We start from the raw sequence: 24,316 nt of genomic DNA on the forward strand, positions 1-24,316 counted from the left end.
GACCAAAACTCATTATGCTTTTTTCTTGCTAAAGCCAAATCAGGTTTAACATGTATATGAAATTTAGATAAACAGCAAACTCCTGACACGCAGGAGTTGAACTGAAAAAACCCACGACTATGGAAAGGGTGTCTTGGCATTTTACAGAATATTGTGCTTCATTCTGGAACATTTCTTTCCAAGAAAAGTAGTCCCACAGTAGAATTATCCTTCCCTGAACTGTTCCTCTAGCTCGAGTTCTAACAATCAAAATTTGAACTCTTTACCCATAATCCTGCAGAGAAAAGAAACAGGACTCCTACTAGAGCAACAGTGACTTAAAACTTGTGACTGTTTCACAACAGACGTTCTCAGTCGAAATGTTCTTTTTCAGTATCATAACATTTTTCATATGTTTACACTCGAATCAATGTAATAGTGTCAATTTTAAGCGGTTGCTTAGAGCAATAATTATCTTTCAAAATAAATGGTCCAAATATTTTCTCCTGCCCTCTGGGAAATGAGCAAGCTTTAAGAAGATGGTTGGTTGCTCAAGCAGCCAGGAGACACGGAGGCGACAGCTGTCAATACAGACAGAAACCCACAATTCTCATAATGCAAACCAACAAACACTAGGACATAAAGAAGTCTAAATATAAACCAATTTGATTTCTTTTCTTCCCAAGCTTCTTTCTTGCTATAGGATAAAGAAATTTTGATTGTACTATTCCAGACTGGAATTGTAACCACTTTCCCAGCAGGCAAGTCCTCCCACTCTACTCCTGTCCACCCTTCCCACTGCTGCTACTAAGCCCAGTTTGATTCCTGTGGGAATAAAGTCCTTTCTTAGACATTTTTAAAGATTGCAATTTCATGGAACCTACAATGTTACCAGATTTTTAGCCTGTTTAGTCTTCTCATACACACTACATTTTTTATTCTAAAAACAATTCTAAAAATTTTTAGAGAATGTAGGAATTACATTTAGACAAGAAATTATTTATACTTATCTCAAAGCCTGAGAGACATGGAGTTTGGCTTTTTCTTTTTCCCTAATCCTTAAAAGTAGTAGAGGAAAAAAGGTATCTTAAATCTGTGCAGTAGGACTTTTAGGACACAATATCTTCCTTGTTTTATTGTGCCACAAAAACATGGTGATTACTCCTTCTCCCCTTCCCATCAGGGACTAATTTATTTGATGGATTAATAGCTTTGCCTATAAGAATTTGAAGTCCCAGTTATTTCTGCCTCAAATAGTTGCCATGCTTGTAATTATTTCAAAGAATAATAATTACTTTCACCCAATCTATTTGAAGTTATAAAACATCCACCAGTTTTTGAACTCTAATCCATAAAACCACAACTTGTAAAGTCATAAATGATTGCAAAAGAGTCAAACTTGTGAAATATTAAACATCATGGAGAATGCAAGGAGGCCTAAGGTTTTGTTCTTAAAAATAAGACTTATATTTATGATACTGCTTAATACATCACACGATCCCTTTTCAGAAGTGAGAGATGGAAACATCCAAGATAGCCTTGCAGAAATGTGACCACAACAAACTGAAACCCATAATTCTATCTGTAAAAATAGGCTGTAGGCTAAGATTAATAGACTTTACTGTAATTCCTGGGGAAGCAAATGTTTTTCCGAATATTTCTGCATGCAGTAACATCTTTTACTTGCTCCAAGATCAGCTGTGATCATTTTGACAATAAAGAAAAAAAAAATGCATTGAAACAATCCAGACCAATCCAAGGGAACCCAAGTTATTTATAACCTTTAAGCTTTTCCACTTTATAGATATAATATTGGATTTCTCACCTTCCTCAGACTAATAATTGAGTGAGGAAAAAAACCAGCCCCAAGCTCAACACTTCTTTTTGCAACTTGACACTCTAAGTTCATATTCATCATCATATTTTTTAAATACATTAAAGTGACAACACTGGCATAAAGACAAGTGCTCAGAAAATTGGACTGCTGGAATAAAACCGTCCATGAATCTTTAAAGCCACTTGCATGTTAACAAGAGGGCCAAATTTAATCTCTTTATTGCCTGTATTCCCTAGAGGGCTGCTGGGGCTCTGCATGCTGGCTGTGCAGGTACTGCTCAGGATCACTGTACCCCGCCAGCACGTGGCCTCGGGCCATCCCCGCTGCATGCCCTGCACATTCTGTACTCAATATAGAATTGTTCTCCTTCTGGGATGTTCTGTTATAATTACCCTCATATGAGTGCTTTGCTAACATCAGCATTTATCATTTTAACACCCCAGGAGTTGTTATGATCTCTCCATCTCAGTCGGATTTGCAGATGGGAACCCAGAACGCTGTGTGTCCCCCAGAACCTGACTTTTCAAGGACCTTGGCATTGGCAGTGAAAGGGGCACTGCCAACATAACATGAAATTGGTATTGCTCAGAGCTAGAAGTTGAAGATGACACTGCTCTGCAAACAAACCAAGACTGCAGTCACTGTGAGATGACTGAAACCAGCTCACCCAGGTGCTCACAGGCTCTTTGCCTTCCCCTGTCCAGCTCCCTGACTGCCCACCTTAGAAGCACTGAGAAAACACATGGCTATTTCTGAAACATCTGCTTCTGCCCTCATTTCTGCTGCTTGCAGGATCCAAACCTGGGCAAAGAGTCCCATGTCTCCTCCTCAGTGAGCAGAGCTGCCTCCTCAGGGCAGGGCAGAGGCCCTAGGCACCAGGTCATGCCCTGGGAGGGAGAACATCAAGAGACTGTAGCACTCTGCCCATGAACACAAACCCCACTGCTCTTGTAGAGGCAGAAAAAGTCCAACCACAAAAGCAATCCTGTCCCATTTCAAGTCCCTAAGGTTCAGTCCTGCTGAACTTGAAGATTCTGATAGGCAAAACTGTTTGTTTTTTTTTAATGATTCCAGTTTAGCCTAAACACACAAAAACCCCTCAGTGTGAAGCGTATTTCTTCACCCAAATGGCAAATTTCACAGAACTAAACCTAAGGTCTCATAGAGCAAGTGTTGGGGATAATTACGATTAAGGTACACTGCAACCTGCAATTTAAATTTCAAAGCAGTGATTTCATGCACAAGGGAGGCTAAGGGCACAGTTTCACAAAGAATTGATGCCAACAGCAGAGAGAGCACAGAACCAACCCTCTCTGCTACTGGCTCACAGGAACTGAACCACAACAGCACCGACAGTGCTGGCACACAATGGGTGTAAAGGGACGCCATAAGGTGTACGGTCTGGTAACGTTTTCAGAACCAGCACAGGGTAAATCACCTTCTGCAATCATAAACAATGTCCCAAAAACTATCACAGCTTTCAGTAATTCCACTGGTTGCTTCTGTCTTCCACTCATGTCAGAATCCACTTCACTGCTTGAAGTCTTGCTTTGCCATGTTTTCCCTCCTATTCACATAGTACCTAAAGTGGCCAGCAAAAGTTAGAATCATAGCCTACATATTTTATTTGTTCAGTTTCCTTACTTTTGGAAGCTTTCCAGATGGAAGACAGGAAAACAAGTTTTAGAGACAGGGAATACTGACCAAGGGCTTAAGAAGCATCTGAAAGTACTTGCTTTTAAGAGGACTACATTACAACTACTATTTTTAGTCCAGCAGTAGAAAGCTGGGCAGTTTTTGATCCAATGCAAGCCTTGGTGGCAACAGAGAAATCTCTGATTTGAATAAGTTATCTGCACTACTTTGACAGAGCTAAATAAATACAGAAGCTAAAAAACAGTAAAAAGAGACATTAAATAATATCTTGGATCTCTTGTCTCATTAACCTATGATAAACCTGGGAATGTCAGACAGAAGGGTTCCCCCTCTGAAAGTGTTCTATTTTAGAAGTAGTACATAGCACAAACAGTGGCTTCCTACGGCTTTAGTCATCTCATTTCCAGACAAGCTTGCTGCTCAAATGGGAGGACAAAGAGCAGAAATTCCAGCATCACTTCATGCTGCTGTGATTCTCTGGAGCTGTGTACTCTGCTCCCTCATGCCCAGGTGCCAGTGCCAGCTGCTGCAGTTTGAGGGTCTGCAAATGGAGCTGCTGTGAAAGGGCACACCCAGACTCTGAAATCCTTCTCAAGAGTGAGGTGACAAGGTCTGCAAAAATTGCAAGTCCTTTATTTTAATTAAACACATGCAGATCAATAGTCACTCTCCAGATATGCATAGTCTTGAGTTAATGAAACCAGTTAGTTCTTTTCTTTCCACAGCAATCAATGAAAAGCATTTTCATTAATTAGCCCAACGGCATCCTGGCTCTGAAGAGTTTAGTATAAGCTGAAGCACTGGACAAGTAGGCAATATACAGGGGAGAAGAAAACCCACATGTCTTTCATCTATGAAGAGGAATTACTTAATTTGAAGTTCTGTTTGCTTTCCAAACAAGGCTATGCTGAAAATAACTATGGGCCATAATATCTTTTTTGTTTTCAAAAGAACACTTGGCACAAGAGTTTATCAAGGCCAAGTACTTACTCCCTTTCACCACAGAGGAGATAAAAAGGACAGACAAACTTCCAACAAGTGAATTGCACTTTTCATTAAGAATATAACTTTTTGAGAACCTGCATTTTCAAGTTTTGTAACTAGAATATAAAAATCATGCAGTAAACACCAGTGATTGAAGAAGCTGCAAATTACAACACAGAATTTCCAGTTCTGCTCTCCATCCATGCTAGCACCCACTTACAAAGATTAGTGGTTCACACAGCTACAGGAATGAGACTGGTAATCATTGTAGTGCAGTTTATCACTTTTTTTTGCAGATGAAAGAAAATGAGCAAATAATAGAAAAAAAATTAATTTCTTCTGTACATATTTGCTGTTCAGTGACAGACTAGGTATGCAAAAACCCTATATTGTAACTAGGTCTCCTTTCTTGTGTTAAATACCATGACACTTCAGTCCTTTGCATTATTGGCTCATTCAAGTATTCATAATTCTTTCAGTATGACGCAAAGAGACACATCAGTTCCACTAAAATTTCAAATACTCTTTTGCACTACCTTAAATCAATGAAATTGCTTGTATGCAGAAAGAAATGAAGTCACCAATAGGCACATGAGAGTCACTCCATTTTTCTAATGTGTTTTAAAACAGCTAATGAAGGACAGGCTTTTTATAAAGCTTGGCATGTGTGTAAAATGCTAAGCCTTAGGATCTGATTTTTTATTAGCCTCTTCTTTTGGACCTCTGACACTGCCCACCTGTCTCTGGTCACTCTGGATCACATTTCACCCCAGAAACAAAACAGGAGGCAGCAGGATAGACTTGCTTTCTTCCTTCCCAAAGACTTCAAAGGAAGGTCTCTCATGCCTCATTCCTGTGGAGCAAAAGCTCCCTGCCAGTCCCTGAGCACCTTTCTGAAATTGCCAATGCTAAATGAAAATCCACAACAGCAAGCAAAGCACTCAGATTCACTTTACCTCTCACTCCCTCCTCTTTCCTGTGCAGGTTTGTCCTGTAAGCCAGCAAAAAACCACTGTTGTGAGGAACAGCACTGTTGAAAAAGAAGAGATTAAACACCCACTGGTTCCCAGTCACTCCTCCCCAAAATGTATTCACTTGGGCCTCACCTGCTTAAGCAAAACCCACTCAGGTGAGACAGGGATAGTCCAGTGCACCCCAGAATGAGACAACAGGGTTGGGGCACTGCCAGGCGCTCAGAAAAGGCCAGAAGCCTGAGATGCAACTTGGTACACAGGGATCATGTACCATGTGTGTCTGTCTCAGGAAGCTGCAATTCCTGCTTGTAACAGAGTAGGTTTAAGGTTCCTGTGAGTCATCCCTAAGCAATATTGTCCTTCCTTTCAGCAGGTGCTGCAGGTGCCAGCCAGGGCTGTGCCTCAGAGGAGCTGCTGCTCTCTGAGCAGTTTCAGCACAGGAAAGGGGAAGGATCATGGTAAGGAAGCTGAGCACTTTGCAGCACACAGCTGAGCACTGTAACCCCCCAGACAGACAGTGAGCTCTTAAAGCCTGCACAAGGACATTCCTCCCCAAACCCCCAAACTGCTTAAACAAACTGTCAATAAGGAACAGGAATGTTCTTCGAAAGCCCAGGAGGAGTTTGCTACAGGAGGATTTTATGCTAATAACTTACTGAATGAGCCAACTAGGCTCACTACATACAATTTGGGCTTCAGATACTCAATATAATCCTGGCAACAACTCTGCTGTGTACTGAAGGAGCTCCTACTCCAGCAGATATTAGTTCCAGTTGTAATTTTAAAAAGTAATTCATTAGAATGCTGTCATGGTATTATAACAATGTTTTTAATAACCTGTAAATCACTTCAATGCCTACATTTTTTTGAAATTCAGGAGATTACTACTGTCCATTGTACAGAGGGCTGGCCAAAACACTGACAGAAGAGCTATTCTATACTCCAAATCAATTTTCTTCTCCAGTCAGCCTTTAAAGCTCTTTGCTAATATTAGCTTTGGGACTGCATGAGATTTTAAAAGTGAACACAAGAGAGGCACTTTTCAGAGGCACACTGGAAAAGTTTGGTTTCTTCCAACAGGAACTCAAGCAAAATTCTCCATACTCTATGTCAGAGAACTATCAGCTGCAGCAAAGCTTTTGCAGTGGCTTTAAATTTGGGACAGCAAGGGAAAAGGATGATCACTCTTCTGTATCATCCAGGCTGTGAGAAAGAGTTGACAAGTTCAGTGGTCTGAGCCTGAACAATAAAGTGATAGTGAGCACCAACTCCTCACAGCCATGAGTAACTGGGGCAGGAGGATATTCACATAGGCAGGGAGAGCAGATGTGGCAAACTGGCTTTTAAACCATTTAGAAACAAATTGTGACTTTAAGCAGCAAGTTTGATTTAAACAACTCCAATCTTGCACTCTTGCAGGATTATCTGTTCAACTTTGAGAATAATTCTTGTGTTTCAAAGCAAACTTTTAATTTATGTTATGTTTCAATCTTTCTCCCTGTGTGGAAGATATTTCTATCAGAAATAAAACATTTTCAAAACTGTCTCCCAGTTAATGAAGTCTTTGTGCATCAAGCTAAAAGCACTTCCTTTGGGAAAGAAAGTGTGAAGAGTAGGAGATTAAACCCACTGCATTAATGTGGATTGAAAGGCCATCAGCACAGTAAAGAGCAGCTTATATCTCACTTATATTTGCTCCAGGCACTCACAGCAGAGTTTTAACTTCAGTTCAATGTAGATAACACTATTTTCATATACTTGTATTTCTTGCATCTAAAACATTAACCAGATTTCAAAGTTAACCTGGAATTCGTGCTGCACAGGTAGACAGCAAATTAAAATGGTTCCTCATCAAGTCATCAAGCTTAAATACAGATGACCTAATGCAACTGGTGATGTTCACAACCATAGGTGTTGATAAGTCTGACTAATGAGCACCACAGTAACAAGGATCACTCTATCACGTGCTAAGGAAAAACTGCTGCTCAAACTTAGCTTAGGTGGCATTAACTATTGCTGCAAGCCAGAGTCTGACATAAATACATATTTAGAGTGCACCGGCTCTTTCTACCCAGCCATGAGGCACTGAAATCTTAGAGAGGAGCCTCAGCTTGTTAGACTGTGCTATAAACACACTTCCAGCAGTCTGGATGCTGTACCAAAATAAACAGTGGCATTAAAAGCAGTTCTCCAGTATTTTTAAAGGGGCCCAGGAAGGACAGTCAATTTGGTTTACACACAATGTGTTACTGTTTGGCATTATTTCTAAATTAGGGGGAAATAAACTGGTAGACCTGAGCAAGTACTAGAAGATGGGCACAAGCCACCTCTGCTCTGGCAGGGCAGAACGCATTGCTGTCACACTACCAAGCTAAATACATAACAGTGTCATCTCTTGACAGGTGGATTATGAGCAAAGGCAATTATGATGGAGTGCTTCAGGACAGGAAAAGAGACAACTGCGAACTGGGCTGAAGCTTTAGCGTTTCTGCTCTGGAAACTTCATTTCTCAGAATTTCTGACCTAGTCACTTTTCCTGACATTGACAGAAGAGGATTACTTCTCCTTAGCTCTTCCTATGTAGTCTCCAATAATAGGGTACAGCTGCCAAAGTTACCCAAACATATTCCTGTAAAACTGTGGTAAATGTTTCACATTTTGTCCTTCTACTACATGGATATTGGTGTGGGCAGTTTCCACATCTTTAAACCTTTTTTAGTCCCCAGAGAAGAGGCAGCTATTTTCTGGAAAGTTTCCTCTAAAAATCTCAGCCCTATAACCAAACCCCAGTATTTAAGAGGGGTTAAAACTAACCCCATCAAGTTTCTTCTGGGATTAGCAGGAGGGACAAGGCTTTTCAGCAGCAATGCAATTGCCTCATGAGGCTACACAGAATTAGTTACCTGTTGCCAGCCCCTGGTGTGGGGACATTTTCAGCCACAGCCTCCCACCAGTGAACCCTCTTCACCAGCAGCTTGTAGAGCACAACAAGGGCTTTGTGTCCTGTGCTTGGCCTCCAACAACCCCCAGACCATGACAGAGAAACTACAGTGGAACACACCAAATGGAGGATCCTCAAGCTAAGGAAGCCAAATTAACGTGACTCACAGAATCACAATGGAAATTTTGAGGAATTTCATAAATCAGAGTGAGCCATTGCTGCACTCTGACATTCAGCAATTTTCCTGAATACTGTTAAGCACTACTGAAAAACAAGTCATTCGCAGGCAGAAAAAACAGGCAAATCCATTTTCCTCCCAACTTGTTTGACCGACCTTGAGGTACAGGTGAGGACGATGAAGGTCAAATCCATATTTTTTGGTAACAATCTCCTTCTCCTGTATGCAAAGACTCATTTAAATGCAGAACTGCTGGAACATCTATGTAGAAATGTTTACTCTTTGGGGTTTGGGTGCCTGTTCCCAGACGCTGAGGGCTGCTGCGGCTCTGTGAGAGGAGGCCTCAGCCAGGCCGCGGCATCTCAGGAAAGGGCAAAACCTGCACGGAGTGTGGGGAAAAGTGTGAGGAATGTCCCTGGAGTGAGGGGAAAAGTGTGAGGAATGTCCCTGGGAGTGGCTGTGCTGGATTCCCTGGCAGCCAGCACACAGCAAATCCCCACTGCAGGCCTGTGGCAGAGCCTGTGCTGAAGCCAGCGGTATTTCCTGAGGGAACACGGCAGCGGAGAGGAACCGCAGCCCATGGAGAGCCCACACTGGAGCAAGAGAGGGGCTGAAATGGACTGACCAGAGCACACATTCCCCCTCCCTTCAGCCCTGCTCGGGGGCTGGAAGAGGTAAAGGAGTTGGGAATAGAGGAATGAAGCTGAGCTTGCAAGAAACGGGGTATGAGGGGAAGGTGCTTAGGTTTAATCTTTGCTTTTCATCATCCAAATGTAATTTAATAATTATTAAATTAATTTTCCCTGAGCTGAGTTTATTTTGTCTCTGATGGCAACTGTTAAGTGACATCCCTGTCTTTATCTCAATGCACGAGGTTTTCCATCCCATTTTCCCCATCCTGTGAGGAGGAGAGTGCCAGAGTGGCTGGGTGGGCACGCAGCCAGCCGAGGCCATGCGGGAAGGGCAGGGCAGAGGGAGAGCTCGGAATGGGAACCGGCCCAGGGGGCTCCACGCTGGGCTGCGAGCAGCATGAGGCCCTTACACAGCCCTAACTCTGCTCGTAGCCATGGCTCCAGCACCTGCAACAGACTCCCTGCACAGAATATTTCCAGCATCTGTAGCTATAAACCAGCGATTCTAGAGGAAACATAAGCAAGGGTGCATTTAAACTGCTGTCAACACCAGCTCTGATCTTTCATGCTGACATTCACTACCCTCACAATCTAAGACTGAAGGAATGGATGGAGGAATGACAGGTCTCACACAGAGCACTGAGGAAACAACAGCTTAAAAAAAATTATGCTTCAAAGGTAAAAAAAAAAAAAAGGAGAAAGATGATTTCATCAGAAAACAGCCAGCCAGATTTTATTAATCCTGACTGTACTTGCAGGATCTCCAAAGGACTACAGACTAGTGTACTCCTTATGTAATTCCTGCCAATCACCTCATCGAGCCAGAAACACCAGACAGAAAGCAGTCTTAGAAAAAAAATTAAATGGGGAAAAATTCAACTTTTTAGCTTTAGATTCAATAAGATACTGGCCTTAATGAGAATACAGGGAAAGGAGATAGGAAGCAAGAAGAAGTAAAAAGAAAAAAAGGACAAAACCCCAGCAGTTGTTTTGAAGACTGTCTATTTAAAATTACTGCTGACCAAAAAAATGAACAAAAGTAACAGGAAATAAAATATTGCTGTAGCTAAGTGCCATGTTTCCATGATAATATGGAACAGCATCATATGCTGCAATAAAATGTTTTAGCTGATCATTTCTTGTCTTTTTGGCACTCAGCTGACACACTTTTAAAGTGTTAATTAAAAAAAGAATCAAATCAACACTACAAATTGGATAGATTTGTGCCCTACAAACAGTCTCTTCTGACCAGTAATTTGTGGAGCTGGGGCTCAGCCAACTTCCAATGAATCTGTGGAGAGTTTCCAGCAAACTGTCATCGCAGCAGGATGAAGTTCTTGATAGGGTGATCATACATGGCAAGTGAAGTGATGCTGAACTGTCACTAAACAAGTCTATTTTATTGTGCCTGAACCCTCCTTTAAGGCTCACCCAAATATGGAGATTGACAGTTTATATCCAGATAAGCATTTATACCACAGTGCACCTAAAGCCTCATGGTATCCACATGGAAACAAGCTTTTTGGATGATTGTCACATTGTGGGAGAACAACAAAGAACACTGGACCGGTCACAGCTCAAGAATACAAACACTTTTTTATATTTATAAATCAAATTTGCCATGACAAGAGACCTGAACATGCAGTACTTTCCCCTTAGGGGTTCTGACTTCTTTCCCTTCTATTTTCTTTAGTTTGAAATAAAGAATTTTAGATTTGATATATATGAGAGCATTTTAAGTGTGCCTAGCACAGCACTCATCCTGTATTCATCTATTGCTAATATTTTTAGAAGGCTATTTCCAAGATACAGGTAAGTAAGCACAAAAGGAAAGCTAATCTGCATGTAGAATACTAACAGTAATTTGGAAATTCAGTGTAGATACATTGACTTTTGACAGGTTTCTGCTTTCTGCACATGGACTCAGTCAAGGCTAGGCAAATACAGAGTAAGAATCAGCAGTCTAAGCCTCCCTTGATGTACCTTCTCTCCAATAGCCTTCAAAATATCACAGGTAATGTCAGGAAAATGATAGAGAAGTGTTTGTTTACTCTTGGAGAAAACAGAAAATTCCTTCTGTGTTACTGCCATGGAAATCAGAATATCCCTGCTCACTCTGCAACTTCTTCCTTAGATACATAAAATGGGGGGAGGGGAGGGAATAGAAGAAATCCTTGCCTACTGCACAATAATTCATAATAGCACTATTTTGTATTCTCCTGTCTTTCCATCCTGCCCCCTACCACTTAAATGGGTGCAGACTGCAAATTGTCTGAAACGTCTTCTAAAAGAGATAATTTAGCTTAAAATCACTGTTTTCTGAACTCAGAAGAACAAAAAGACTAAACAATACATTTTTAAGACTGTCACCCTGTGGAAGAAGCAGATTTAAGAGGACTGACTTTCAGAGGGAAAGCTCAGTATTTCCTGAAATTTAGAAAGACCAACTTGAAAACTAAGGAGTGAAGAGAAGCATCTGAAGACTAGCAGCCACCGGAAAAGCTGATGGGATGTGTTTAGATATCTGTTGATGGGACTGAGAAAGCACAGGTATAAAGCAATATTGCATATTTTCCATTCTGAATCACTTTGCCAAATTAATTGTTAAGCTGCAACCTTTCTGCTACCTCTGCCCTTCAAGCAAAGTATTTGTCCCAATTACGGCTTCAACCAAAATGGTTCAGATGTTTCCAAGAGGAAGCTGACCAATGTTATTCTTTTCTCTGTTGAAAAGCTCGTCCCTTCAGAGCTACAGAACAGGATCTTGTCCTTGGGGCACAGACAGACATCTTTCAGAAGGGTAAGGCCCAGGACATGTGCATGTAAAGGCTGCTGAAAGAACACAATCAGCCAAGCCAGGAGGACCAAGAGCCCTCCAAGGGATCTAAACCAAGCATTCAGTCCCTTGAATACCTTGGAGTAATCCCTTTGCAGTGAGATTTTAATGGGTGGGTCAGGAGATCAGATTCAGGTTCTAGCTTTAGATGGGCTTCAACCCATCTCAGTAATTCTTACACAGCTTCATCAGGTTGTTTAAGTAGGCACAGCTAAGAAAAAGAAGGAAATGAAGAGGAGAGAACTGAATTAGATGCAGGCTGGTTAATTAACTAGCTCAATATAACTGTAAGCTTTTTTATTAAAAAGGAAAAGAAATGCCTTCCAAAAGAAGAGGCCAAACTGGGGCTAAAAGACAGAATGTATATTAAAACCTCAAGTTTTCTAACTGAGGAGTTGGCAGGACTCTCATGCCCAGGGGAATCAATCCCTCATCAGACATGCAAGCATCCATCCATCACACATGCACAGTGTGCTGCTTTGGAGACTTATCATAACATACACAATGGCAGAAGCAGCCCAAAAGAAATGTATTTCTAGGGGAACCAAGAAAAAAACTGGCAAGAAGAGACACTTTTTTAATGATGCCAAGTCGATATTACACTCAAAATAGCTTTTTCTCATTTCCAAAACAGTTGAAGCAACAAAAATAAAAAACATCACTCTCAAAGACACAAACAAAAGCATGAAACATATTAATTACAAAAATGCAGGATCAGTGCCTCACTCCACTAAACACCCCACTAAACAGGGCTCTCTTGTACTTAGAGGAGGACAATGTAAATGGCAAATTGCTACACATTTCTTTCCCTTTTGACCAGCCAGCGACTCAGCTTACTGTTCTGGAGCAAATAAATTCACAAAGAATACAGAACTTCTTAGTGGGGAAGAAGATAGAAATACTGGTCAGCTTCTTTGGAGAGGATGCCAAATATGTGTGAGTCACAGTAAAGACAGTGGCCCACTGAGAGCACTTACAGTTTCAATACAGAAGAGTTGTTTCATCAACCCCTAAGAGCCACCCCAGCTCGACAGATGGGATAGGATTTTGAATTGCATCTTGTAAGGCCTCTACTCTGGCATTTCAGAGGGTAACAGGCAGTGGATCACCCTCTGTGTGTGTATTGGGCAAAAGGGCCTTATCCACCTGAACAGACTGAACTGGAGATCACCTGTCAAAAGAGACAGAGAACAGCAAAAAACAAACAAACAAAACAGTACAAGAGACAGACAAGATGCAGCCAGATAAGCCCAGGAAGATCCAGAGTGATGGGAAAGACCAAACACAGGAAGTGAGAGAAGTGTTCTGTAAAGGACTCATAGCTCAGTGCTCAGCCATGGCTGTCCCTGAGAGGTGGAGTGGCTGGAAGCAGCAACTCAGGACACTTTAAACCCCCATAGTTCTCCATTTCCTTCTGCTGTCAAGTGCCTCTGAAAGGTAAACCATGTACTTGGGTTATGCTAAAAGTCAGGGGTCATGGCAGTGGGCTGTGACAGCAGCTGTGACATCTGGGGTCAACACAAGCCCTGGGGCCAGATCCTACAGAGGATAAAGAGTCTCGTGGGAAATGAGAGGTGGAGGCAATGTGTGTCTGGAAACCTTCTTCAGGAGCACTCTAGGGCTCAAAATTCACAACTACCCAGCACCCACCACAGGAAGAATTAAGAAATACCCCACCTAGATGTAAATGGAAAGATGATAGCTGGCTCAGAAGAGAATGTCTCTTATCAGATATGAATTATAAATCAAACACAACAGGCTAGAGGAGAAATCATTAATTTTTCAGTTCTCAAACCATAGATATCATGTTTAGCTCTATCCCACTAGTCATCGTAATACAATGCAAGAAAAATTACTTGCAAAAGTAACTAGTCATTGTGGAATCACATGCAAATAAAAATTTAAAGACTACAATGTTACTATTAAACTTTTAAAGAGAGACAACAAAGCTTAAGTATTTTTCTATTCATACATTCATTCAGGGTTCAAGAAACAAAACAGTCTTGCTGCATGATGGATGGCCCAAAATTACATTAGATAGAGTAGAAACTGTAGAATTAAGCAAATCTTCAGAAGCCCTCTCTGAAAGAATGATCTCCATTCAGTCCTGGGCTGACAGGGCTTCAGCCTGGAGTTGGCACATCTGTGCAAAACTTGCTAAGCACCAGCACTCCAGTGGTACAGTGCCTCTCTGCCTCAGTTTAAGAAGTGAACAGGGATCATAGCACTGATGACCTTATTCAAAAGTTACACTACTAGAGACCAGTAAGGATGGAGACTTCCTAAGGAGTAGCACAGCTTTGCCCCAGCTAAGTCTTCTCAACTGCAGCAGAGAAGGAAAGCAGATTTTTTCCAACCTGTTTATTATCATCAGCAAATTCAATGCCACATGTAAGATCTTGTATCTTATTATCATTGCAATCTATTTGTCAAATGTCTTATTCTAAAAATACACAAAGATGACACAACCAGAACCATTTAATTTCAAGGAACCAACCCCTGCAATATTATAAAAAACCTGTATCTGCCTGTCCTCCTCCAATGTCCACCAGATTCTTGAGAGCACGGCTCACACAGACTGGCTATGATTTCAAAATTAATAGATTATGCAAGATGAGGGAGCATTCTCAGCAGAGCTCTGCCAAGAGGAGCTGAGGTGGTCCTGGCATTTTATTTCTGATACAAAACTATCTAGACATGGACTAGAAGTTTTATTTCACAACTAAAAAAAATATCACATTGACTCAATGGCTGCACCCAGAAAGTCCTATTATTTTAATCCTGCATTGTCTTTGTACTGAAATTTCTGTAGCAGATATTAATTTCTTTTGTAGATGCAGATGCTACAACTTCCATACCTGATTTAGAAATCATATTTATCATAATCATAAATCATATTTAGAAATCATATCAGATTCAGAGGCTTCAATCTCCTTGCGCTTGACTTGTACTGTGTATCAGAAAGCAGCCATTTTGTATACCTCTTTCTACAGAAGTCTCAAAACCTTGTAATTAAAAAAAAATCTAGTGCCTGTTGATGCCCTTACTGTTTTTGCCAGAAAGACTCATTAGCCATTTCCAAGATACAGTATGAGCAAAACCAGCTTCAAAGAGAAAAGAAAGATGTGAGACTTATGCACCACACAACACAGAAATTAGACAAGAATCTAGAGATCTAGAGTCCCTGGTCAAAGCCACAGGTCTGAGCACATGAAGGTGACCATAAAGACATCCTCAAGACCCTGCTCCATCATTGTGCCTCAGAATGTTGGAGGATGAGCCAAGTTAACAGAGTGGCTCCACAGGGAAGTCTCGAGGCAGTGGCTCCTGAGCCCAGTGCAGACACAAACCCCATGGAGGGAGAGCTGCCCACCTACACAACTCATGGCCCTGCTGCTTGGAGCCAGGAAACTGCATCATCAAATGCTGGGGCTTGGGAAAACACAGGAGGTGGTTCAGCAAGCTGCTGACAGCAGACAAGGGTTAACCACAGCATTATTAGATCATAACACATCTGGAGAGTCTTATTGCTGGGGCACACATTAATCTTCAGAGAAAGCTAAACATGCAAAATGAGATCTTACTCATGAGGAAGAACTGAAAGGGACGTTATACACAATGAAAATAATCCTAAGTAACTTTTGAAACTGAACTGGCTGAAAAGGGGGAGAGGAAGTGTTTTTCTATAAGAAAATACCTACATCTCCTTGCTGACTGGGATCATAGTAAGCAGAAAAGTTTTAAGCTGAATTTTTCCATTTTGAAGCATTTCTGTGATTGACCCAAGTTTAAATTAAAATTATGCTTGTTTATAGAAATGTCCAAGCTTTCCTTATTCCCAGAACTGTACTTAAATTGTGTTGATATAGATATTACATTACATTATTTCCCTGAAGACATGAATAAGAGCTAATGTAAATGCCAATTTGGTTTTAAGAATCCTTGGAGAGTAATGCTTTGTCTGGCTTTATTTATGAAGGCGCTTATATATTTAAGCACTCTCAAGTTTGCTTTGTTGGGCTCCAACTTAAAAAGTAATTTGTTCATTTAAGAATATTCTGCAATTACTTTAGTCTAAGAGTGCACCAGGCTTTTCTAGAGAGTAGTCATTTCATGGTGCACACATTCACTGGAAACAGCTGCTTTGGTGCTTACATTTCAAATTCAAGAGAGATTTTTCTTGCACCTGGCACCCCTGTCTTCTGTTGCTGGATCATCTCAACACACAGCAGCAGAGTACAGGTATTTCATAAGGATTTCACATTTGAAGTGCACAAATTCTGTGTTTACACTTCCACAAAGAACCATGGTAACACTGCAATATCTAAATATGGGTTACTGTACAGTTTATTCCATTATAGCCATCCTGAGAAAAACAAACAATCAGGTACCCACTAGTGTTTGCACAATAGTTTAGAATGCAGAATTTTAGGCACTTAGGACAGCTTTGAAGCTAGTCTAGCTAAATTGCATTAGTAATTGCAAAAAACCAATCAGTGACTAATTAAATCCTCTTTCTGGATACAGATTACTGGCTGAAGATTTATGTAGTAGACACTACACTGTGGTGTACTCACTGGAATTAATTTTTCCAATCACCAAACAAGGATTCCTAAAATCGCCTCTCCATGGTAAAATAAGATCAAGGCTGAGTAGGTTTTTCCAATCTATGGTATTCTTTGCAGAAGAACAATACAGAACTTCCATTAAAAACTGCACATTTCTGTCTCAACCCCCATGCCTCTTCCTCTCAATTTCATTAGCTGCTCCCAGTGACAAATGATCAACTAATAGTATCTCTGTACCAGAGCAGCCAAATTGAACATTACTCTTGGATTATAGAGAAATAAGTGCTGTATCTACTGGCTTGAACCAAAGGACAGTAAATCAGTGTTCCACTTCTGCACTGATTACACAAGTGTTATCTCATGTAGCTTTACAACACTTCTCTCCCACTCCAGTGTGCATCTCCTTCATGCTCTAAATTGGCTTACATGACTTTACTGCTGTATTTCAGACATCTTCCAGTGCAAACTGAACAAAGCTCATGGCCTTGAAAAGTTTCCTTGTAGCTTATACACTATGTGAGCACAGAAATCCAGTTCCAGGTCATCTCTCACAGGTCCCCCAGAGATCCCCACACCACAGGGCCCTACAGCTGATTTCAGCTGAGAAGCAGGTAGTAGCAGAATAAGTTGTTTGCACAATAATGTTATGTGTATAATTAGTGACTATCCCAGGTAATGAATCTCAAAAATCAGATATCCAAGGTCACTACATGTATTTATCTCTCAGTTTAAGTTTTGTGTTTATGGCAATAACATTTCTTAGTTGACATTACTAACAAACCAATTGAGCTTGAACAATCCTGTAGAGATTGTTTCTATTTATAAAAGGATACACACGTGGCATACTTGGACAAACAAGGACAGTATTTAAATGAGCATCTTGAAAAGGACTTTAGACCAAAAAAAAAAAAAAAGAAAAATTGCTGTATATTCTTGTATAAAGGCTGAGGGGCCCACCCTGATCTGAGACACTCTCATTCCTATTTCCATATGACCTTAATCTCTGCTTATTAGGAAAAATAGAAAGGAGGTTGCTACTGGCATAAATCACACACTGACTACAGCTGTAGCCCATGTACAGCAATAACTTCCATTCCAGTAGCTCTCCTGCCTTTTTCAAAGTGGATCTACAGTGAGCACTGAAATGCCACTGCAGAAAGCTCTGCATCCACAGCTGAACACGTGTAGCCATTTACTGTCCTCAACAAACATGATTCTCCTTTTTACTTTCTCAAACTACAGGAAGAATAAAATATTCTCACTGATAACAAGTATCAAGTTTTTTCCTAAAGGAATGAATTTTAATAGCTTTCAGAAAGGTCCTGTACTGCCAGCTTTGCTGTTGGAAGCAAAGATCACTGCCCTTGGAAGCAAAGATCATAAAATTAACTAGCTAAAAGTAGTAAAACTGAGGCTTCTTATGGCATTAAAAAAAATAAACCAAAAACTTTTCACACTTCAGTTAAATATATTTTCTTGTTGAGACTGCCCTTCTTATCTAGAATGACAAGCTTGTCTAGATTCTATTTCCAAACATTTTATAGCAAGATGAAATTGCCATGGCTTAAAAGGAAATTTCTTTGTCATAACCAAAGTAAATATTTTTCAGAAGATTACAGACATGACAACTGAGATGACTCAGGTCAACCAGGCAAGCGTTGCCTCTTTTGGGCTGCAGGTAGAGTGGACAGGAAAAACCTGCCATTAAAAATGCATTTAACATGGAAAATGTTAAGGTATCTCAGGAGGCCAAACTGCACTGCTTGAAATCAGTATGTGACTGTGAAGTCACTTTTAAAATTCACCTGATCAAACTGATCCACACTTTTTTGCACATTCTTTTTTCCCCTGTACAGTGTCACCAGCATGGCTGTCAGTGAAGCTGCTCCCCAGCAGTTCCAGTGATTTCTTTGTCTGGCATATGGAAAGCAAAAAAGAAAAATCAGAACTACATTAATATTCCAAGTAGTGAAGAATGGTGTGGAGAGAACATTCAAGGAGGAGGGAATTTGTTCTGTTTCATAATTAGCATTACCACTATCAAATGGACCACTAGCTAGAAACAGACTAAGTAGAGGAGCTTTGTGCTCCCAAGTCTTCAGAATGCCAAGGATATCTGATATGACCATCTGGATAGCATGGGGGGAAGTGGATTTGTGGAGTGGCAGTGTTTCCATGTGCTCTCATACAGACCACAGCACACCTGGAGCTCCTGGCATCACACAGCACAAGCAACTGCCACCAGAGCTCTCCCAAATCCTCAAGCAGCCTTCAGCAAGTTGCTGGGCAGAAGCCAAACTGTAAGAAGGATGTAAGACCACACTCCAAGGCAGAATTCATGCTGTCCAGCAGCATATCAAGATAAAACAATCCGAGCTACAATTTTATCTTTATTATCTTTATTGTGCATCTACTTCTCAGCATTCAGTTCTGTTTCCTCTAGGCTGGTATAAAACACACCTGTGTTACAGATGAAGCTCTATAGCATCTACAATATACATTTTAAATCACATTTTATCATTTGATCTAACTGAAATCAGAACACTGAACTGGCAGAAGTGAACATCTGCACATCTGGAACTAAATACTTTAGGCAAGGAAAACATCTTTGGATACAAATCAAATTCACTAAAGCAAAGATGAACTTCTATTAGCTTGGCCTTTGCTAGTGACTTAACAAACCCAAGTGAAAAGAGCAGACTGTGTCCTTCCCTTTGTGAATATATGGAAGTCATGGGAGGAAAAGATCTAACAGATAGTTCAAGAACTCTAGGTATCACTATATTTTCATTAACTACCATCCAGGATGGTTATGATGGTTTTAAACTTTAAAGTGCTATTACCTGTTTATTTTAGGCTGTTCCAGTGCAGGATCAGATAGCTGCAGGAAGGGGGTAGTGCTTATGATTTAAGGGGTGAATGTACCATAAGTGCATCTGGATTCATGCATGTCTAACTACAGAAATGCTGATTCTTTCTAGTTCATGAAACGCAGTAACACGATACACTAATGTCGGGGGAGCACCAATTTTTCTTTAAATATTCATCAACGAAGCCAAGCTTTCCTCCCTGTTAAGGTAAACCCAGCAGCCCTGCTATGGAGCACAGTCTGCCAGCCATTCTTCCTCCTTCTGCCATCTGAACAGCACAGGTTCAGGCTAGTTCTCTATTTTTCTTTCCATCCCTACTGTGACTTCAACTTCAGTTGCTCTTCTACACCAATTTATCACTGCTCAATTGTTTCCTGAAGGTTATTAGCATTAGACTCCCTGTGCCACAGACTGCATCAGAGTGCCAATTGCAGATGTCTGTGGTGTGTATCTATGATTATCTCCCATTATGACTCTTAAGAACAAAGGTGTTCGTATTTTCAGTACTGACTGAATGAGTTTTCACCTTATTTGTGCTTTCACTTCACCCAGAAAATTACCCATTTTATTATCCCACTTAAAGAAATAATATACAGCAGTGTTGCTACCATTATATCAAAGAAGTAGTGGCACCTAGACCTTTGTTATGAATTACATGTTTCCACTGTATTTCAAAGATGCTCAAGAGGCTGTATGCTACAGAAAATAGCCTGAAAATGGGTATTTTATGAGAAACTTCAGGCCTACAATATTCAGTGAGAAAATGATGAGCATTTTTCTCCTTACTAAAATGAGCCACAGTTTCCCCTTAAAACCATATGCTTTCAGCTGGCTGTGTAATCTCCAGACACAGGCATTGCAGCTGCTGAACTATCTCAGAAGTTCTCAGCACCAACACCTACAGTAAGTAGCCAATTTAAGCAGGTGAAGAGCATTACTAGCTCCAGAAAAATTACAGAATCAATTAGGTTGGAACAGTCCTTTTGGATCACTGATTGCAACTGTTCACAGGTGACATACCGCTTGCTGATAATTAAGCTGCATTCTCTGCTAACACTGAAGTTGCACAACCTAAAATAAGGTGGAAAGTTCTTGACACTCAGGGTCTTTGAATGAACACAATTAGGTTTACATCACAGCACTTGGCAGTCCAAGGCATAAGAGCCCAGACTTCACTAAAATAGGTTAAATCGCTACCTCCAACAAAATGTCTTATGAGAAATATGAAGAAAAAATTATTTTAGTAGAAATAAGTTCAGGTTTGCTAGAACTGAATCACTGGATTTGCCCTATGTTAAGGAGCATTAGTTCTTCCTTCATTACACCATTTGATTTGCTCATATAAGTAAATTAACTTAATCATTCTATACAACATTATTGATAAGTTCCTTGATAATGCTTAGGAGTTAATGCTTATTTACTCTCCCACTGTGACAAATTAGACCACCTACTCAGACACTGTATTATTACTGAAGGAACACACATGGAGTGCTAAAAGCCTGCAATAATACAACTCCAATATTTAGTTGCTTTTCCAGGCAATAATCTTGATAGCTAAATAGTTTAGTTCCCCCTCATAAAACCAGAAGAAATATAGCAGTGATACAGTGAATCCTAAATGCTTAGCTGAGGAAAAAAAGAAAAGGAGACTCTAAAATGGAATTTTCCTAAAGTATAACAGTACCAGTGATCAGCACCATGATGAACTAATAGCAGACACTGTGTATTTCAAACACTCTTTATATGCTGCTTTTTAGCAAAGGTGTTTGGAAAAAAAAAGCTAAAAATAAAGACCACATTGCTAAAAAGCTAACCCTGGCCTTTAAGTTCAAAGAGCTTTTTATCCAGCAGAAGACACTCATAATGTGTGGCATGAGACCACAAACATGTCTAGAGAAAAAGCCAAGTCAGAGGCTGTTTTCGTACGTGTTACTCAGAAATGTTTCCAGTGCCCTAAAAAGCTTATTTTTTCTATTCAGTAAGAGGTTTAAAAATAGTTATTATCAAATTTTTCCACATATATTATCCTCTATTATTCAATTCCACTGTGCTGAAGTTGCTCTAATCCCTGACATCCCACTGAGGTGATCTGCACCCAAATTTGACAGGAAGCCCATCAGATTCATGTATTTATACACAGGTTACTTCATTAACAGATACAGCAGCCTTTGAGCTTAATGACACAAATAAGTAATTAATAAACACACATGTAAATCTTCATCTGATTAAGTTCTTGTGCTATGACAAGCAAGCGTGGATTGTATCAAAAGCACTGCTAAAATTGCTAAAACAATTTAGGCCAGTGTTTCAACTGCTGCATATCAGAGATCTATCCAACATCAAACGAGTTGAACAAACCAACACACCTGAAAATTCAGGTCTATCTCAGCCTTTAATAACATATTACAACAAAAAGATCTTCAGGAGATAAAACATTGCCTGTGGAAAAAGATAAAAAATGGAAATGCTCAGGAAAGGGGAAGAAACCCACTGCCACACAAAAGAAACTAATCACATGCATGTGGCTTGCTTTGATTTCACAACAAAGATAGATGTTACTAACACTGCTCAGCATGAAAAACAACACCAATCCCCATACAAATTCATCTGAGTATTTTTGAATGGACAGGACTTGAGACTCTGCCTGACAACAGTTGCTCAATTATGTGTTACTTTTATTACACACAACACTTGGCAGCAGCAGAGAACGTATGTCTGGGACAATCCTCGAAAAATTTACTAGCACTTCAAGATACACAGGCCAAGTTACAATATGGAGAGATCCTTAAAATACTTCATTTTGCATGTAATTATTCACTGATAACAGAGGGAGCAGAGTGAAGTTTCAGATTCAGTAATAGATTAGAGGCAACTGCTTCTTCTGTACAAATTGTATAAACGAAAATCTCAGTTGATGTCCTGCTGCCAAAAGGATGTTTCAACAACAACTGTGTTACCAGGAAAGTCTGACATCGCTATTGCAGCTCTACACTGGAAGTATCATATGAAAACAAACATACAGCTTCCAAAACAAGCTTAGCATACATCCATTCCTCAAGGAGCCGGAAAAATAAATGCTGGCATAAAGGCCCCTTTTTTTTTTTACCATTTAATATTCACCACTGCAGTGTCAACCAAGTTCATCACAAAAGCCAACTCCTGTCCTGTCTTTGCCTGTGAGCACCAAACTATATCAAATGCACTGAAAACAAGCAAGGAAGAAATCAACGCACATTAAATCAAGAGCAAAACTTAGTGTCAAAATCTGTTCCGATTTAAGAAACTGTTAGACAAAACAACATTTACGTTTTATTCTGAAATCCTACATTGAGATTACCATACCAGTGACAAGCATTTTGAAACATCGAGAATCATATCACAGCCAAACCACAAAAGATAATGACACAGACACATACTCCCACTCTTATAGAGCCTTCTGCTTCCAACAGCTTCACTAAGCTCGGTTAAAAAATAGCAACGGCAAAACAAGGAAAACAGAGTTCCAAAATAAGTGAAACAATAAATCTTAATATGCAATGGCCATGTTTTCACCTTCCCAAAGGCAGCTTAGTCAAAGCTCTTTTCAGAGCACAGTTTTGTGGCATCTCTGGAAACCCGGACACCTCTGCAGGGAGGGTGCCGCTACCCCCGCACAGGAAGGGTTAGCGAGCTACAGAACTGGAGTGTATGGAGAGGGAAACAGCCGAAGCACTACAGCACTCACATATTAATATAACTACAGGAGAGCTGCAAGCCGGCAGCCACAGCTCCATTCCGCATTTAAGGGAGAAGGGAATGAGAGAAGAAACAGAGAGGGGAAAAGTTTCCTCGTCTTTCCTCCAAGCAAATGTAAATTTGTTCATTAGGTCCTCAAGCTTTCAGGAACAGTTACATAAAAATATGTAAAATCGGTAATGCTTAGAATAGGATTCCTTCCACTTCAAAAGGCTGTGCCGGATAAACCCTGAGACACGCGAGAGATTGACGGAGAGGCCAGCTCCAGCTCTCCCTCCTGGAGCACAGAGGCTCGGGCCAGCTGAGCCACGGGCTGGATCCACGCCTGCCGGCAGCGGGGCGGCTGGGGCTGCATCTCCCTCCCGTCCAGCAGCCCTGCACACACGGACACAGGGGCTGCGGGGCTCGGGCATCTCTGATGCACACAGCCGGCAGCTGCGGGAGGCTGACGGGGTTTTACGTGCCATGAAATGGTGGATCTGACTATCAGACACATTTTATGATAGGGTGAGATCGTGAGCCTCTGCAAAGCAAAGCCGGGCAGGGATAGCAGGAGGCAGGAGGGAGCAGGACCAGCAGCGGCAGGGCCTGGAGGACTGTCGAGCCCTGCCGCCTCCCCGCGCCGGGCCGGGCGGCCCCAGCCCGGGCCCCCCCTCCGCCAGAGCGGTACTTACGTGAAAACAAAAAATAAAGTAGTCGAACCCACTAATAAGGCAGCTGCTGTGGAGACCGGGATGTATTTCGTAGGTTTAAACCTCTTTCCAGTGCTGCTGGGCATCCTGTAGTTTACACATCACTATGTAAATCCAACCCGAGAGGAGGGAGCCGGGAGGATGCGGGTCCCTCCGGCGCAGGGAGAGCGGGACCCGGGCGGCTGGGAGGGACGGGAGAGGGACGGGAGCAGCTGACCTCCAGCACAGGAAATCCCACCCACACCGCCCAGCCCACTCGGCTGATGTCAACCAGCCCCTTAAGGTAGCGCTGCGGGGAGATGGGAGCGGGGCGCGCAGCCAGCTCAGCCCCGCGGAAGGGCGGCCGAGCCGCGGCTGCTGGGGCTGCCCGCAGCGGGGCACCCCCTGCGGACGGGGGGCCCCAATTCTATTATCTCTACAAGATAACCCCCTCC

General features: G+C 41.3%; 1 protein-coding gene across 4 annotated transcripts in view; it reads right to left on the reverse strand.

Moving 5' to 3' along the window:
- Positions 1-24,071, reverse strand: part of ZDHHC8 (zinc finger DHHC-type palmitoyltransferase 8) — a 110,140-nt gene extending 86,069 nt beyond the window's left edge. For all 4 annotated transcript variants that reach the window (XR_008508698.1, XR_008508697.1, XR_004981209.2 and 1 more), the window contains exon 1: positions 23,865-24,071. Coding sequence is in view for 1 of the 4 variants with exons in the window: in XM_036393364.2 (XP_036249257.1) it covers positions 23,865-23,968 (104 nt within the window). In the remaining 3 variants the exon portion in view is untranslated. The remainder of the gene's footprint in view (positions 1-23,864) is intronic.
- Between the last annotated feature and the right edge of the window lie 245 nt (positions 24,072-24,316).

Source organism: Molothrus ater, chromosome 18 (assembly GCF_012460135.2).
Source record: "Molothrus ater isolate BHLD 08-10-18 breed brown headed cowbird chromosome 18, BPBGC_Mater_1.1, whole genome shotgun sequence".
NCBI lineage: Eukaryota > Metazoa > Chordata > Aves > Passeriformes > Icteridae > Molothrus > Molothrus ater.